We start from the raw sequence: 19,042 nt of genomic DNA on the forward strand, positions 1-19,042 counted from the left end.
CTGTAGAACTCTGTAAAAATATGCATTACGTATATTTACATATGTGTAAATATATATATATATATAATATTACTCATGCAAGTAATTTCACATGAAAGAACAAGATAACAAGTTTACGCAGTTCTTTGTGCTTGTTACAGTTGCACTTATACATATGTACATCAAGATGTTGCTATACGTATGCATTTATTATCTCCTAATTATCCTTAAAAATATGTATTCATTATTTATATATTATTCTACATATAATATTATCTACATAAGCAATTTACCATTTTTAGTTACTATATTATCTGTACAATAAAAACGAATTGTTTCCCTCCTTGTATTTTACTTTAAATTTGTTCGAAATAAATTCTACGTGGAATGAATGAAAAACGCAAAAAGAAAAAAAAAAAAAAGCAGAGAAAAGGAAAAGGAAAATAAAAAGGAACTATAACAGTAATAATAAAAGTACCATTAAAAGAAACTATATGCTGCTGTACCCAAATTTTATCTTCGCAGAAATCCTATGTATATGCAACGCTCTCAATATTTTTAATTAAAAATAAAGAAGAAAATATACTTTCTTTTAATAATTTATATTTTTTTATAGCCTCTTAAAAATTCAAGTGTGCTTGGGGTTATACTCGTTTAACGCGTATTAAAAATGCTTAATTTTTTTTTTTTTAATTTTTTTTTATTTTTTTTTTTTTTAGTCGAACCCTATATATCATTGATGTCATATGTTTTTATTTTTCCGACACGATTAGCGGGCTTTTCTTTTACTTCTTTCGCTTCTACATATATATTTATATGCATATACATGTTTTTATGTGTTACTCTTAAAACTTTCGTTTTAAGGGTTATTATCAGCAACTGAATGTTTCCATTAAAAATAAGAGCGCATAAATATTATAATTGATCAATTTTAAGTTTTTTTGTTAATAATTTTATTTTCAATATTTTTTTTTTTTTTTTTTTTTTATTTAATAACACAATATACCAATATTTTTTTATCTAATTTACAGTTGTATTACATGTTTTTTTTTTACCGCAATATGAATAAATTTTCTTATTTCAAAATGATGTAATATTTATTTTTTTTTTTTTGACAGAGCAGAGTTATTAAGGAAACAAAACATTTTAGTGTAATTTTTTTTCTTTATTATTTTATTATTGAAAATAAATATTATGAAGGGGGCAGAAACTAACATAATATATGTACACTTTACAACTTCACGTAGTTCGATTACTATATATTTAAGCTATTATACCTTAATGCTTATTTGTAATAGTATATTAAATAGTAAAACATCTTTCATGTTAAGAAAATAGCATAAGCTTGCGCATACATATATATATATATGTATACATGTGTAAATAAGAAAATCGTTAGGAATAAAGAACATATTAACGTATTAAAATAACGTGTTAAACAGTATTAGCAAATATACATATAAAAAAAAAAAAAAAAAAATTAGGCTTCCATACATTTTATTTAAAAGTATTGATACGTTATGTGAACAAACTATATTACTACAGTTAAATAAAAATGTACATTAATGCCACATATGTGTAGAAAACTAGTTTAAACAAAAATATATCCATGTAAAATATTGAGAATATGTAATAAAAGTGAAAAAATTGTTAAGCGCTGTTCCACCATATCTATCTATAATGCACACACGGTGATATATTTCACAATTCTACAAATATATTCCTTAAAGTATGTAAATGCCTACTATTTTTAAAAAAAAATTATAGTGTTTAGATGAAAATATTCTCGTAAACACTACTAATTCAATGGCTAAATTATAGGAGTTACATAATATTTTATTTAAATAAAAAAACTGTTAAAAATTAAAAAAAAATATATATAAAATATGGAAAAACGGCTATGCTTTTATTTATTTTATTTTCTAATATTTTACATATATTAAGAGTCAAATTATATACAAAAATTTTTTTTTTTTAATTTTAAATGTAAAAAAAAAAAAAAAAAAAAAAAGTATGCTTTAATTTGTGATATACTAGAATTTAAGCTTATAAAAATGTTTTTAGTTGTTCATTCATTTTATTCTGTTAACTTCATAAATTTGTTGACTTCCTCTAATCCTCCTGTACCCGTTATGCGTAACAGTATGTATATATGTGTTTAAATATTTATCCTTTAAATTAACCTATTCGTTATTACATTAATCCTATTTTTGCTTTTTTTTTCTTATTTTTCCTTTTTTTAGCTTTTATTTTTTTTCGCTTATCTATCCCCTTTAACTTTTTTAATCTTCTAAGTAAGCTACATCGGGCACCCACCATGGCAAAAGTGTCATAAAAAACATGACTACTGATTGATATATAAATTTTTCAAATTTCGTCGGTTTCCTTCTAGCAGCAATTCTTGAATTGTTGTCCTCTTCATTTTTAATATTTTGAACATCCGTTTCTTTTTTTTTGCAAGACTCATTACTTAAGCGGGATTCACTAGTGTCTGAATTCTTTTCGGAGTCATTACAATATGAATTTATAAATTCACTCATGCTATTATTTAATAAATTATTAAATGTTGTTGAACTATCATGAAAATATGTATTATTGTCATTATCATTAGTGTTATTTGTCGTATTTACATAATTAGCATTTTTATTATTTGCATTATTAATATTTCTTCTTCTAATACCTGAATTTGCAAGATTCCCAACATCACCACCATCATTATGAGTAACGTCTATTCCGTTAAAGAATTCATCATCAGTTTCATCCTTTAAATTATGATCCTTTTTTTCATTTACATTTAATGCAGAATTAAATTCGTCATATGAACTTTTTTTTACTTTTAATTCAATTCCATCATTTTTTTCTTCATCTAGCTTCTTTTTTTTAAACAAAAAAAAGGAACTTTTCTTTTGATTGTCCATGTTATCCATACTCACACCAGTTTTTTCATTTGTCTCTTTCAAATTTTTATTAGTAATTTTTAAATTAAATTGATCATTAAACTTTTCCATAAATTCCTCGTCATTTTTCTCATACATTCCATCATTACTCCATTCTCCAACCGCACCTTTAGTATCATCATTATTTTCACGATTACTTTCCATTCGTACGCGGGTTGATAACTCATTTATTACATTCGTTTTTTCAGCCGTTTTTTCAGCCGTTTTTTCATTCTTTATTTCATGTGTTTCTTTTCCTTCTTCCCCTTTTTGTATGAATCCCTGTGAAGTTAAACAGTTTTGATTTGTTTGTTCATTATCCGGTCCATTATTCTGCACATTATTCATCCCATTACTCTGTTCACTATTCTGTTCACTATTCTGTTCATTACTTTCCTGTGTACCTTCATTTAAGTTGTAGCTTTCCACAATGTTTCCATTTTCCATGCTATTATTTAGATTTCTTGATTCTCTTATTCTTCTTAAAACTTGTTCTATCGATTCATTATTTGACATAAAACTAAAATTGTTTACTAGGACATCAAAAAATCCCCTATTGTATAAAATAAACAAGCCAGAAACAATAAAATACATCTTCGAATTAGCTTCAAATAAAAATAAAACAAATAAAATTTTTAATAATAAAAATATGTGTGATCTTTCGATTACGTCCATTATGTAGTTATTCAATAGTGTTCTTCGATTTACTTGGTCAGTTTGACTCGATTCATTATTTATCATATCATTATTTGTCTCTCCATTATTATTGTTATTATTGCTACCAAAAGAATCAGAACTTTGCTCGTTTATCTTATTTTCCTTCTTATTTAGTTGTTCCTCAATTAAATGAATACTTTTTAAAAATTCCTGACTATCATTTGATTTAACTAGTGTATCAATAAAATAATGCTGAGAAGTCACATGTTCATTTAACAAATAATCATGTGATCCATCCTTTATGTTTGAAATAATACTATTATAAAAGTAAATATTTTTTATTTGATCTTGATATTTTGATAATCTTTTTGCATATGTTAATAGTAAAATTTTGTAAATCCTTGTCTGATCTTCATTTGATGAATCTTCTTTTAAGTTCTCATGTTCCATTGTTACGTCATAAAAGTATAATCATCAAGTGGCGCGTAAAATACGGGTACACATAAATTGATGGACAAACAAAGAAGAACTAAGCGTTATATGTCTTCGTGTACACATATATATGTATATCTATATAAGCATACACATTATTATATATACACCACTGTCTGTCATTCAAAAAAAAAAAAATCCTTTTCCTTCTTTTTATTTTTTATTCATATAAATTTTCAAAAATTCATGAAAACTTTCATAATACTTTTTTATCATATATATATCATCCAAAATTAATAATATGCATGAAATAATTTTATTACTGATAAAAACTTTTGTACGTGCCTGAGTAAGCAAACATTTCTTAAACAAGTATCATATACATACGCAATGTACAATAAATTTTTCAAACAACAATAAAAATACAATCGTTAAATGGAAAAAACTAATCATGTGCACTTAAGTTTTATCAATCCACAAAAGTGCAAAAAAGGTCTATTCCAACAAGTACTTGCGCATATACATATATAAACATGATTATGTTCAAAAATACATACAAACAAAAGTATACATAAATACAAATAAGTAAACTTTCTAAACGTTAAAATAACACAAAATCGCAACCTGCATATATCTGAACTTCTAACATATGACGGATGCGTTAAAATTCATAATATGTGTCAAAATATATACATATGATATATATATATATATATTTTTTTTTTTTTTTTTTGAAGTTATAGCTTTGTTATTAATTACAATAATTATTCTTTAAACAATAATTTTCGTACACTAAAAAATATACTTCGTTTTCTCAAAATTCATGGTAAATAAAACTTGTATATTTATTTTTTCCACATTTTTTTGGTTTTCTTTTTTGTTTACACGTGAGAAAGTAAATATTCTCCATATATACTACCGTTTATCCATTAACACAAACCTGCAAAAATTAGTTAAAACATTTATATACATATAATTATGTATGTATATATATGCAAAAAATGCCCCTAAAAAAAATCTACTAAGATACATGAATTAAAAAAGGATATATATATGAATGAAACATTTTTTCAATGTTTCCTTACTTTCTGTGCTTTTAAAAAATTGAAAATTACTTCTTTTTAAAGTAGGAAAAATATTCATTTGCGTATTTAAAAATATCTTCCTAAAATAAATCAAAAAACAAAAAAATAAAAAAAAATAAAAAAAATAAAAAAGGTAAGAAATATAAATTCTTCACCATATATTATAAAATATATATCTTATTAATGAATTATATAAAACGAAAAAGTGACTGTAAAATTATTCAAATTTTACGTGAAAATAGGAATAAAAATTTAAAAAAAGAAAAATAAAAAAAAGAAAAGAATAATAGAAAAACGAATAAAAAATTTGGGGTGAAAATGAATTGGACGTGCATAGTGTAATTATGACTTTCTTTTTTTCCTTTTTTTTTTAATGTGTTTCACATTTTTTAAATATTTTAAATTTATTTCATGAAAAATAATGTAAAAAGTTAACAAATTGTTTAAATTTAAATAAGATCTTAATGCATCCAATTTTGAGCATAAAAACTGTCAAATAAATAATCAAAAGAAAACATACTTTAAATATCCTATCATTTTTTTCTTGAATAAATACTACTTTGATTTGTTTTATATTTATTGTTATTACTGGAGTATGTAACAAGATAGAGGATATAAAATCGTTTAGTAAGTCTTTTAGTTCTGGGTGCGATTCCATATATTTAGAATTTTCATCTTTCAAGTTATTCTAATAAGGAATTGGTAAAATTTACTAGCATGGATATGTATTATATATTTATATTTATATCTATGCACATGTTAGTACATTTAATTTGCAGATTAATTAACGTTGTTTATGTAAATTCATTTCATTGCATATGTACATACGGTCTCTTCGTCAAGATTATTTTTTTCAATCAAATTAAAGTCTTTTTCCATTTTTGTATTTGTGGTGTTTTATAAAATATTGTGCAGTTTTCCTTTGAAACTTTTTATTTTACACATTTGTATATATATATATATATACATATGTGTACGTATAAAATGTAATACAATTTAAATATATATTTTTTTTATATATATTACTACACTGCTATTATTCTTTCATCATAGATAAACAAAACAATACCTGAATAGCGTACTCTTTCAGTAAATTAGTGTACCATGTTGAAATGTGAAATTTTGTTCGCACTTTTGAATTTGTATAGTATTAAATATACAGAAATATAGAGAAACAACACAAAAAGAAAAAAATATATATATATTGGAAGTTTTTTTGTTTATGCATAAACTTTTTTTTTTAAAAATGAATAAAAGAAGGAAATGAAAAATATTTTTATTTAAAGATTAATATTTTAATTGTTATTTAATTATTTATTTATATATTTATTTATTTATTAATCCTTTTTAATATCTTTTTTATTATAAGACAAGAGTAAATATTTTAATATAGGGGAAAATAAAACGCACACGCATATGTATGTATATATATATATATATATATATTCAATTACAAGTGTATATGTGTAATTTTTTTATGCGTATTATATATCCTCAAAGTTTTGCGTTTAATTTATAATGAAAAAATTTTCTCATTCAATATCTCTTAGCAGAAATAAATTATTATCTTTTAATTTTAACGCATATCATAATAATAGAACGGAGAAAAAAATCGTAGCTCAACAATTCAGAAAACGCAGTTTTATAATATTAAATGGGTTTTCTCATGAGTGCTTTTCAACCTTAGAAATAAATAATTCTGTTGAAATTTCAAAAGACAAACTAAAAGATAAAGGCAATAATAAATATTTTAAAAAATATGAAAAAGAAAAAAAGTCAAACGAATCTGATAAAACAGAAAAACAAAATAAAGACAAAAAAGAAGAAAAATTAAATGATATTATAAAAGAGGAGAAGGAAAAACAAAAAGAGATAGATTCAACAGAAAAATTACCAGAAGAATTTGGATACAAGTATGACAAACATGAACCAACAATGTTCGGTGACTGGTCTCACAACTGTAGAGTTACTGATTTTTAAGTATTCTGATTTATTTTGTTTTATTTTGCTTAATTTTGTATATTTTATTATTTTTTTCTCACTGTATAAGTATGTGCATACGTTCTCATATATGTATATGTATCCCATTTTACCAAAAAGAGCGGATTGTAGATAAAAATTGACTTTTTTATTAACCCTTATATATATGTAACATTTTGAATTTATAAAACGTTAAGGCATATTTTAGTTTTCTTTAGCATCATATTACAGTATTTATATTTAAAAAATAAACATACTAAAACAAATGAATAACTGAAAAATGCATATATAAATGAATTGCTGTTGAAAAAGCACTCTTTCAAGTAAATAAGCATATATATTTGCATATACGTCATAGATGTAATATATATGCGTAGAAATTTATGTACATGTACACACCGCATGGTCAAGGAAACAAAATGAAAAGAGAAACTTTAATGTTCACTCAAAAAATCACAGGATAGCAACTTTTCGATTCTGTTAAGAACTGCATCACATTTATTTTCAAATTTTTTTCCTAGAGAAGCATCTAAATCTTTTATTCTGTTTTGAATTTCATTCTCCATATATGATATTTGCAAATCAGTATTAACAAAATTATCATTCATAGATAATTTTCTAATATAATTAGAATTATATTTATTTTCCATGGCTAGCTTATCCGTATCAACAATTTTATTTGAATTATTAGACATAGTTAAATCAAAATTGTTAGATGTATGTATATCATAATTATCCATAAAATTTTGAAAATTATTATTAATTGATGTAGAGCAGTCATTCGGTATATTGGAATATTTCTTAATTTCTTGATTGAAAGAAAATTCTAATTCGCAATTATTACTGTTATAATCTGCACTAATGTCATTATTACCATTACTATTATTATGGCCGCTACTATTATTATGGCTGCTACTATTATTATGGCCGCTACTATTATTATGGCCGCTACTATTATTATGGCTGCTACTATTATTATGGCCGCTACTATTATTATGGCCGCTACTATTATTATGGCCGCTACTATTATTATGACCGCTACTATTATTATGGCCGCTACTATTATTATGGCCGCTATTATTATTATGACCGCTACTATTATTATGACCGCTACTATTATTATGGTTGCTACTATTAATATGGCCGCTACTATTATTATAATTTTTTTTTTCAAAATCTTCGAAACTATCTTCTATGTTATTATAGAATTCCCCCTTTTCCAATTCCTCTTCAATGTCACCATTAGATGTATCCATTGGGTGACTGTTTGCATTATTATCCATTAAAAAATAATTCAAACAATCCTCTTCTTTTTCATTATAATCTACTAAGTTATTGGTTTTGTCATTTATCAGATATTTATTGTGAATATCCAGATTTTTTCTAGATATACATTTCTGATTAATGTCATTAACTTCTGGATTTATCATTATCCCCTTTTTTTTAATACTTTTTTGAAACTCTACTAATAGATCAGCTTTTTGTTCATCATTCTTTACAAAAGTATTGAATTTTTTATAATCTAGTTGTATATTCTTTTTAGGAATATTCTCACTTATATTGAGATGATATCTTCTGTTGTTTCCATAATAATAGTTCATTTCATTTATGTGTTTCTTCTTTTTTTCAAATTCGTTAAATAGTTGGTCTTTATCACAATCATCATTTGAACATTTCAAGTTATACTTAATTAAATTGTTATTCGAATCTTCTATATAATCTTCTGATTTATTTAAATAACTTTTTGACTCCTTATTATTAGAGTTATTTGTTGATTCTACAAAATTGATTGTTAATCCCATCAACTTCTCTTCATATTTAGAATTTTGTAAGGTACTACCATTCATCTGACGCAAATGATTTTCTGACTCTATCTGACTATCTTTGGAATTCATTAATCTATCACTGGATTCATTAAGGATATTGTTTAATTCTCTGTAACTTTGTTTTTGTCTAACAAGACAATTATTTGAATTTAACGTATTTTCATGTGATTCTATATGACTATATATTGAATTAGATATGCTCCTTCTCGATTCACTATTTACTGTTTCGGAATGTATGTTATTCCTATTACGCAATTTGTTCACATAGTATTCTGACTTACTTAACTTATTAGAAGATTCATTCGAAATGTAGCCTTCTTCATTTTGACTCTGATTCAAGCTGATTGAAGTATTATGTGTTTCTGTTATGGTATCCATAGATGCATGCATAGCATAATTTGAATCATTTAAGTTATTAGCTTCCCTGAAATTATTTTCTTCCCCAACAATATTCGATTCGGCTAAATTATATGATTCTTTTTCGTAGTGGCTCTTTGATTTTTCCATGCTTGGATTCGTTAGACCGTTTCTATATTCCATATCTCTATTCGCATTTGTTTGATTATTAGATAATTCTTCTGAGTTATTTGTCCACTTTTCTCTCCCACTTTTTGATATTACAGAATTGCTTCTTATATTTACATTATTACTTGATTCCGTAATACTACGTGATGTGGGTTTATTTTGATCAAAAATTGGGTCTATCAATTTTGCAGTCAGATCCACTGTTCTATTTCTTGATGCTTTCATCTTATTTTCATAATCTGTTAAATTATTTTTTGCTATTTCTGTATGTTCTTTTATCGAATTCTTACAGATACCTCTGCATTCTGTATAGCTTCTTCTAGATTCCATGTGCCTGCTATTTGATTTATTTGTACTGTATGCCGACTCTATCTTAGCACTTTGTCGCGTTAACATACTATTTGTTGTTTGACCATCGTTGACTAATGTCTCTGATAAATTGCTCCTTGACAGTATGTAACTGTGATTCACTTTCATGGAAGCTCTTGATCCCCCCAAAATATCACCAGACCCAGCTAAATTACCACTCGATCGAGCTAATCTGTTGCTCGACTCCACCGAATTACTCTCAGATGTTGTATACCTATCTTTTGACTTCACTGATACAATGGATGTGTCCACGAAAGTTCTATTAGAATTATTGTGAGTAACTCTAGATTTTACTGATTGCTCTAAACACCTGTTATAATTTATGTGGGAATCATTTTCCTTCAGCTTTTCACTTTTTTCTAATATATTATTTTTTTTGTTGTTATGAATATTTAAGTTTTTTTCAGATGACATTTTATCCATTATAAAGCTACTGTTTAACTCATTACTATTCGCATTTTTGTTTCTTTGATGAAGTTCATTCTTTGTATTTGTTAACTGTTCATCATTAATAAACTCTTCTTTGTTATCATAATTATCAGAGAAGTCTATTGAGTTCAATTTTTGTTCTACTTCGTCTTTCTCATTTTTTTCTATATAATATCTATCATTACTACTAATATGTTCATCAATATCTTTCGAATTGTTATTATGATTATTCTGCCTCTTGTAATTTACGCCTGTGTCCTTTTTGGTTTTGTTTAAATATTCTATATCATCATTTTCACTTGAGTTCTTGTTTGCACCTTTTTCCCTTTCTACATTTGATTGTTCTGATTGATTATTACTCGTAAAATGAAAATTGTTTATATTAATCTCTTGTTCATTATCCGAAATGAACAGATGATCACTTGTACTAAGTTTGGTATGCTTCTTTATTGAGTGTCCTTTATCATAAAACTTTTCGTCCTTTCGATTGATGTTTTTAGAAGCATTATTTATATCATCAGTTTTATTATTATTTACTTTGATATAACTTTTTTCAGAATTGTAATTAATATCCTCCATCACATCTTGATTGTCTCTGTGTTTTTCATTTTCTAGCATTATACTATTTTTTAATTCTTTTTCCTTTTTAAGATTATTTGAAAATGATGAATTCTGAATATTGTATTTTTGACTAGCTGTTAATGACATAATGTTATTTTTCGAATCTCTACTTACATTTACGAATAATACTTTGTCTTTTGAATTAATGTAAGTAAAATTATCTCTCGAATTATCTACTTTATATTTGTTGATATTATTTCCAACATGGCCAGAGTCAACAACACTACTAATATTACTAACATTGTCAACGCCTTCAGCTTCATCAACATTGCCAGCATTTTCGACATTCGAATAATTCAATTTATTGTAGTTTTTAAAGGTAAGCTGACGATCAATTTTCTCTTCTTCGACATAGTCTTCCTCCTTTTCATGAAAACTTGTTGACACGTTTAAATTTTGAGAATATCCATTTTCCATACTTTCACTATAACTTTTCATTCCATAGTCAGTACTAGAATTGTCTAGACATTTGTCTTGATTATGCTTATGATCCTTTGTATTTGATAGTCTTTTAAGATTTGTTATGTCTCTTGGTTGTTTTGAATAATTTTCCTCTTCTTCCATATAACTACTAGCCAAAAAGGAGTTTGTGCTTTCATTTAATGCATTTTCCGAATTAATTTTCTTTGTAATTGGATTATTCTTTTCATATCCACTTTCAAGTTTATTATCATTTATTATTGATCCGTTCTTTTTAATCAGTTTACTGTTCGTTATAAAATCGTCTCTTTTGTTAATCGTTTCATTTTTTTTTCTCACGAAATAATGCATTTTGCGTAGAAAATAAAAAGGAAATAAATTCTAAGTTATTGCAGATTCCTCCTCAATGCATTCTTGCATCTTTAATATGCGTTCAGGTACACACACATGTATGAGGACGTGTGTGCATTCTTATACTAATATATCGACACTAATACATACATACGTAACTACTAATACATGTATATAATATCTTATTCTTTACCTTTTTAATATGAAATACAAATATTTGCAAACATTTACTAACATTTACGAATATTTACGAGCATTTATGAGCATTTACAAGCATTTATGAGCATTTACGAGCATTTACGAACATACACGAACCCTTTACTGAGTCAGGAGAAATAAATCGAATAACTAAATTTCAGCAAAACATGTGTACTGTGGAAATTATTATTAACAGCGTACTTCTAGGGGTAGCAATAAAAGACCTTTAAAAGCCATATATGTAATATTAATTAAATTGAAAAAAATTACATATATATTATGGTATCATATATATATATATATATATATATAATATATTCACACCTACGCTAGCAATTTTTTTTTTTTTTTTTTGTCTTATCTAAATGAAAATATCTTGCTCAGATACATCCTCCATTTTGTGATTATGTTTATATATGAATATACATATGTATATATATATATATTCGCTTACATTTTTGGAAATTTTGTTTTCACGTACATGTAATAATTCTGTAGACACTAAGTTAAAATAAAAGTTGTTCTAAATTGGCCTATTTCCGATAATAAAGAAGTTTCTAAATATTGTTATTCTATGCGATATTTTTCCTAAAAATTGAAGGGAATATACACAGGTAAAAAAAGAATTTTATTCTTAAAAAAAGGAAAAGCTATAAAATGGGATAAAACGTACACATATATATATATGTATATATATACATTTGTGAACTTCAGTATGTGAACCTTATATGCCTACTTGCATCTACATGCTTTTTTCCGTATTTTTTCCTTTATTTCCCCTTTTTCTCCTCTTTTTTCTTATTCCATTTCAGCTGAAATGATAAATCTGAAGAACCTAGATTTCCACTTGGAAAATTTATGCGAGTCTAACAGATGTTTCAATGATGAAGAAAAACTGGGGCTCTTATATGGCATGACAAATTTAGAAGATAAAATAAATAAGGAAATTTATTTATGGGGGAAAATAGAGGGCATACAAAATGATTATTATATAACGTACTATTTTAACCAAGAAAAGTTTTTTCCACAAAAAAAATTTTATTATTGTAATAACGATTACGAATTTCATGAAGTAATAAAGGGAAATGATATTCTTATAGAAAAAATAGAAAAGAAAAAGCCATTTACTTTGTTTAACGGGTTACCAAATAGTTTCTATTCTAAAAGTTGTAAATCAAAAACGGGAAAAAGAAAAAATTATATACATGATGAAAATGAAAAAAATGAAGATGATGACAGCGAGATGGAAGAGAGTGAAAAATATAGTAGTGATAACCAGCAAAGCGAAGATGAAAAAGTCGAAAGCGAAAATAGTGGAAGTGGAAACAGTAGTAGAGAAAATAGCGAAAGTGAAAAAAGTAAAAGCGAAAAACATGAAAGTGATAGTTCTGAAAACAAGCCAAGCGAATATGGGAAAATTCAATATGAGAAGAAAAAAAATAAGAGAGATAAAAAAAAAAATCATGACAAGCTAACAGATATTACAGAAGTTGAAAGACTGTCCTATGTTATTAGAAAAATAGATGAAGATGCATTTATAGTACCTCACAATTCAGTTAAAATAACTAATAATCTAGAAATGAAATTTTCCAATTTTACTGGACTAAACATTTTAGATGCATTAAAATTAACGTCATGGGTTCATTTTAGATATCCTAAAAATCTAACATATGATAAAATTAAGAATTATAATACTTTTTTTTTAGATAACTTTTTAGATTCTATAAATTCTGATATTCCAACTAATATATGGAATATAAAAATTAATAAAGAATTAAGTAAAATATCTATCATCAATTGTCTATATCCTGGTTACGTATTTTATCATATGCTTAATACCCCATTTTATGCTTCCATATATATAGGAAATGGAATATCAAATTATGATCTACCCTTTTTGCTACCTTAATTTAAAAAAAAATTTTAAATAATTATAAATGTATTTTTGTTTATACATACATACATACATACATACATACATACATACATACATACATACATACATACATACATACATACATACATACATACATACATACATACATACATACATACATACATACATACATACATACATATATATGTATATATATATAAATTGCCCTAATTAGTAATTGTTTTTGCTATTTAATAACAAACAGAATAGTTTATTTAAACCATCATTTAAAAAGGAGACACGATGGTCGTTTCACTATCCTTTTATGCAGAAGCACAACTGTTACTCTAATAATATACATTTTGTGTACGTTCGTCTATACAGGACGCATACATATGCTACATGCGTCTTTGTTCAACTGTTTAAATCTAAAATTTTTGTTTTTTCCTTTTTTGAACCATTCAAAAAGTCAGATTTTATGTCTGTGCGCTTCCTATTACTGTTATTTTAATAGTTTTTTTATGTTAGCGCAAAAATTGAAATACCTAAATCTTTTAATAATACAAAATTGGGCAGTTCAAAAATTGAAAAAGGGGCAAATGGGTGAATGGACAAATATACAAATGAACAAACGTACGGGTGTATTTTATCAAAAAAGGGTTTCACCTACGCCATACATTTAGATGCTCCAAATAAAAAAGATAAAAAAAACTGCAGTTTTACAGCGTGTTCCAAATTCATGAATCGCTATCACAGCAACACAGGTAAATAGTGTTAATAAAAACAATCAAACAAGTAAATGAACGAAAGAATAAATATACGCATATACATATATATATATATATATATATATATATATATATATATATATATATACGTGCATTATTCATGACTTTTTTATTTGTAAATTCATTTTTGCAATTCTTTGCATGTTAACGTAATTACTATCTTTTCTTCTTTTTTTTGAAAACTTTATCACTCAATAAAAACTGATACCACAGAGTAGGTTTTATATGTTTTATTACGACGTAGTAATTCTTATACTACGTCATAAAAATATGTTAAAAAAAAAAAAAAAAAAGATTTAATATTTATTGTTACCCCTTAGCCCTGCCTTTATTTTGTGTTATTTTTTAAATTTAATATATTCAAAAAAAAAATTCTACTTGTTATTATAATATTAGATCATCAAATCAAATAATAATTAGTAGTTTCATAATATAAACCTAACATTCAAAACTATTCGAAATTCTTATTTGGATAAATTCTGAAAATCTGGGTAATTTTAAACTTTATCGAAACTTAATACATACTATTTTTTTTATTTTTTTCATCTTGAATACATAAGAATTTTTAATATAACGGAAAAAAAAAAAAAAAAATTCCTGCCTTTTGTAATATATAATTGATACATACTAAAATTAATTAGAAAATTTTTTACCATGTTTAAACTTTAAAAGCAAATGCTATATACATTTATGTACGGGCATATGTATATATATATATGCATATATATGTATACTTGTTATATGTGTATACATATATATATTCACAGTATTTTATGTACTTATAAGCGCAAATATTTAAATGTATGCATAGAGTACATATCATTTATACACAATTCAAACTTTGCAGCATGCAAATACAAAACTAACCCTTTTTTTTATTTAGTAAATTTTTTTCTTCATTTTTTTGCAAATGTATTAATAAAAAAAAAAAAAAAAAAAATAGAAAAAAGAAGGAAACGTAGTTATGAAATTGATATATTCTGGAAAATAAGTTAAATTTGCCTTGTATGGGTTTTATTCGATTTAAATGCTAAAAAAGAGATTTCATTTTTATGCTTTTGTTTTGTACATAGATTATATATATATATATATATATATATATATGCTTTTATGTGTACAATTCACTGATACAATAGATACATATATACTGAAGTATTATGCGTTAATCCCCATATAACCGCTTGTGTATTTAATATACCCACGTAGGTAAATAATAAAAGGTATCTTTTTTTTTTCGTAAATTTATTAACATGATGATATGGAAGTCCAATCAGAAAATTAAAAGAACACTTGAGTTTTTCGTTATCTTTTTGATTTTTATAAGAATTATAAATTGTCAATTAATAAAACTAGATGGTCAAAAAATTAACACAAACTATATTCTTTACGTTTTGAAGGGCTTATATATATTTGGAAAAGATGATGCGCCATATATTCTGTTAGGGGAAAAAAAGGATATGAACGTAAAAGAAGCTCACGCCATTTTTGAGAACATAGGTATAAGTACAGTTGATAATAAAAACACAAAATATTTTAGTTTTGGAGCTGCAGAGAATAAAGATGGTGATAGTAATATAAATAATAAGGATGGAAGTGAATTAGGTGGAAACAAAAAAGACAATAAATCCAGCACAGGTATTAGTAATGGTGGTGGGGATGGAAAAAAAGATAAAGCCAATGATGATGATGACGAAAAAAAAGAAAAATTTAAATTGAATTTGTATAAGGATAATCCTTATCTGCGAAAAAAGAAACAGTATAGATATTTAGATGATGACAAATCTTTTGGTACCGCTGATTTATTTTTAGAATTAGTTCTTATGAAAGAGACTGAGTTTAATAAATATTATTTACCAAAAGATACAGATGTTTGTTGTCGTACGGATGGAAATGGTATGGATGGAAATGATATATTTACATGTCCGGGTAAAGGATATTTAAAAAGATATGTAGATGAGTCAAATATGTATTCATTGAAATTACCAGTTTATTTTATAAAAGATAAAATTCACGATAGTAATTCTTACTTATCAGATAATGAAGTAAACCAGGAACAATTTTTAAATAAAATTAAGAATAAACATATGTACAATATTAATCAGACAGATGTGTATGCTTTATTTTTATCAAATTGTTTAGATAGTAAAAAATTTGAGTTAGAATTACATGGAAATATTCATATATTAAATAAATATGGATATCTACCAGGAGATAAGGTATCTAAATTAAATTTATATGTTTTCTGTATGATAGTTTATTCCATATATTTATTTAACTGGATATATTTATTAGTTAAAAATAAGCAGTTTGTTATCAAAATTCAAATTTGGATACTAGTTTGTATCTTTTTATATTTAATGGAAAATTTCTTTTTATTTCTTTATTTTCTAGTATATAATTTACATGCAAAGATTAATAATAATTTATTATTCCTATCGGTTTGTTCAAGTATTTTGAAGAATGTTTGTTCTTACCTTTTAATTTTATTGGGATCATTAGGTTGGGGCTTAGTTATTCCAACATTAGATAGAAAAACATTTATCAAAATAAAAGTTTTATTCTTTTTTTTTATAATATTTGATTTTATAAAACATTTCTTAGATATGCATTTAACAGATTCAGAAATCAATACAATCTATTTCTTTTTTTGTATTATTCCAGTAACTGTAATTTATTCCATAATATATTTATGGGTATTTACCTCAGCTAGTAAAATTATTATTCAATTGAATGAAGATAAGCAATATGAAAAGTTAAATATGTTTAAAAGATTTTTCAACGTTTTAATATTTACACTTATATTTTCAGTTATTGCCTTTATTATTGATATCATTGTAATGGTATTTGTAGATAATACGATATGGAATTTAAAATGTTATCTCAGTGAAGGAATAATAAGCTGTTTATTTTTAATTATCCTAACAGCAATGGTTATGTTGTTTAAACCATCAGATAGACTTAAAAGAATTTCACATTTTACTGAAATAGGAGATATGGACGAAATGGAGGACTTTTCGCACTTCGAGCATTCCATAGAAGATATATCCTAGGAAAGGTTACGAAGGCACCTATAAAAAGGAAACAATGCAATGGCAGAAATGGACGGCAGAAATAGAAGTAAGAATTATAAAGTTTTAACTTGTGTATTGTTCTAGGGACACATACGTATAGAGCTTGTCAGTACTTATCACCTTATATATATGTATATGGACATATATATAATGTATTATAATGTTTTTACGTGAACGCTGCTAGCTGCTTCTAACAAAAGAAACATTGAGCGGAGTAATGTACAACAAATTAGTGCGAAGAATATATATATATATATATATATATAAATAATTGTTAGATGCCAAATTTTGGTAGTATATTTTATATATTCCTGTCGGGCGAATTTATTCATTTATTCAAGAATAAGAAGAAAAAAAAAATGAATTTTTTTTTTTTTTTTAATTAATTTCATATTGTAATTTCGTTATAGATTATTATTTATTTTTTTTTTTTTTACTTATAAATAATTTATTAATTTGTTTTGATAAAAAATATAAAGATAAATATATCAACCATATATATATGTTTATGAATGTATATATGAATAATCACGTATGTATACATTTGCTACACGGGGACACGAGTAAATCTGTTATTTGTTATATTATATTTTGAAATACAAGTCAATGAAACGTGGCTCTTAGAAAATACCTAAATAAATTTGCGTATCACATAATACATATATATATATATATATATATATATATATATATATATATATATATATATATATGTATATATATATGTATGTATGAACATACTTTTGCATGTTAAGGCACTTGTACAAACATCGTGTTGTTCAATTACTTTAAAAATAAGTTATATTTTTTTCTATTTTTTACATTAAAATTTTTTTTATTTTATTATTTGTTATCTTGTATTTTTGTTTTTTCCTTTTTTTTTTAAAACATAAATTTCCATTTTATTTTTATCGTTTATAATGCTAGCAAGCTTAATCTGAATTTTTTATGTGTTTATTTATTAACAAACTATTTTAATCGATTAATATTTTTTATTTAAAATTATGCTGTAAATATTTTAAAATTTATACTTCAAGAGCCTGAAGTACAATTTTTTTTTGTAAAAGCTACCCACAAATTAATAATCAGCGCTGTAGCGATATCATTACTTCTGCAATATCATCACCACTTCAATATTGTAACACTTATGTTAATATAGTTACTGCCTAACTGTTATTTTTGTTATTATGTATTTCTAATATTATTATCGTTGCTATAATGTTCATTTGTTCATTATTGTATATTGTTATGTTCGCTTGGGTCATATATCGATAAAACAAAATTCTCCTTGGTGCGTATAATTTACTAGTTTTTAAAGTTTGAAATGATGTAACTAGGAAAATAAAAATTGAACTTCACTGAAAAGAGTATATAATTTTGCTTTTATATTAACAACGCATAATGGGTATCTATCTATATATATATACATATATGCAATATATGCAATATATATAAGTGTATACACATGTATACATATATGCAGTATATATAAGTGTATA

The 19,042-nt window shown here is 24.8% G+C and overlaps 5 protein-coding genes across 5 annotated transcripts; 3 read left to right on the top strand and 2 right to left on the bottom strand.

The window, feature by feature from the left end:
- Nucleotides 1-2,261: 2,261 nt before the first annotated feature.
- MKS88_005557 (uncharacterized protein) lies at nucleotides 2,262-4,022 on the bottom strand (the record flags this gene model as incomplete). Its single annotated transcript, XM_067218831.1, has 1 exon — nucleotides 2,262-4,022. The coding sequence occupies one exon, from the start codon at nucleotides 4,020-4,022 to the stop codon at nucleotides 2,262-2,264; it is 1,761 nt and encodes a 586-aa protein (XP_067070767.1).
- A 2,585-nt stretch (nucleotides 4,023-6,607) lies between these two features.
- On the top strand, nucleotides 6,608-7,069 carry MKS88_005558 (uncharacterized protein; the record flags this gene model as incomplete). The annotated part of the gene is made up of 1 exon (XM_067218832.1): nucleotides 6,608-7,069. The coding sequence occupies one exon, from the start codon at nucleotides 6,608-6,610 to the stop codon at nucleotides 7,067-7,069; it is 462 nt and encodes a 153-aa protein (XP_067070768.1).
- Nucleotides 7,070-7,503: 434 nt separating this feature from the next.
- MKS88_005559 (uncharacterized protein) lies at nucleotides 7,504-11,610 on the bottom strand (the record flags this gene model as incomplete). The annotated part of the gene is made up of 1 exon (XM_067218833.1): nucleotides 7,504-11,610. One exon carries the CDS (start codon nucleotides 11,608-11,610, stop codon nucleotides 7,504-7,506), a length of 4,107 nt encoding a protein of 1,368 aa, XP_067070769.1.
- Nucleotides 11,611-12,625: 1,015 nt separating this feature from the next.
- MKS88_005560 (radial spoke head protein 9) lies at nucleotides 12,626-13,717 on the top strand (the record flags this gene model as incomplete). The annotated part of the gene is made up of 1 exon (XM_067218834.1): nucleotides 12,626-13,717. One exon carries the CDS (start codon nucleotides 12,626-12,628, stop codon nucleotides 13,715-13,717), a length of 1,092 nt encoding a protein of 363 aa, XP_067070770.1.
- A 2,005-nt stretch (nucleotides 13,718-15,722) lies between these two features.
- On the top strand, nucleotides 15,723-17,522 carry MKS88_005561 (serpentine receptor 10; the record flags this gene model as incomplete). Its single annotated transcript, XM_067218835.1, has 1 exon — nucleotides 15,723-17,522. One exon carries the CDS (start codon nucleotides 15,723-15,725, stop codon nucleotides 17,520-17,522), a length of 1,800 nt encoding a protein of 599 aa, XP_067070771.1.
- Between the last annotated feature and the right edge of the window lie 1,520 nt (nucleotides 17,523-19,042).

This window comes from Plasmodium brasilianum, chromosome 14, assembly GCF_023973825.1.
Source record: "Plasmodium brasilianum strain Bolivian I chromosome 14, whole genome shotgun sequence".
Taxonomy (NCBI): domain Eukaryota; phylum Apicomplexa; class Aconoidasida; order Haemosporida; family Plasmodiidae; genus Plasmodium; species Plasmodium brasilianum.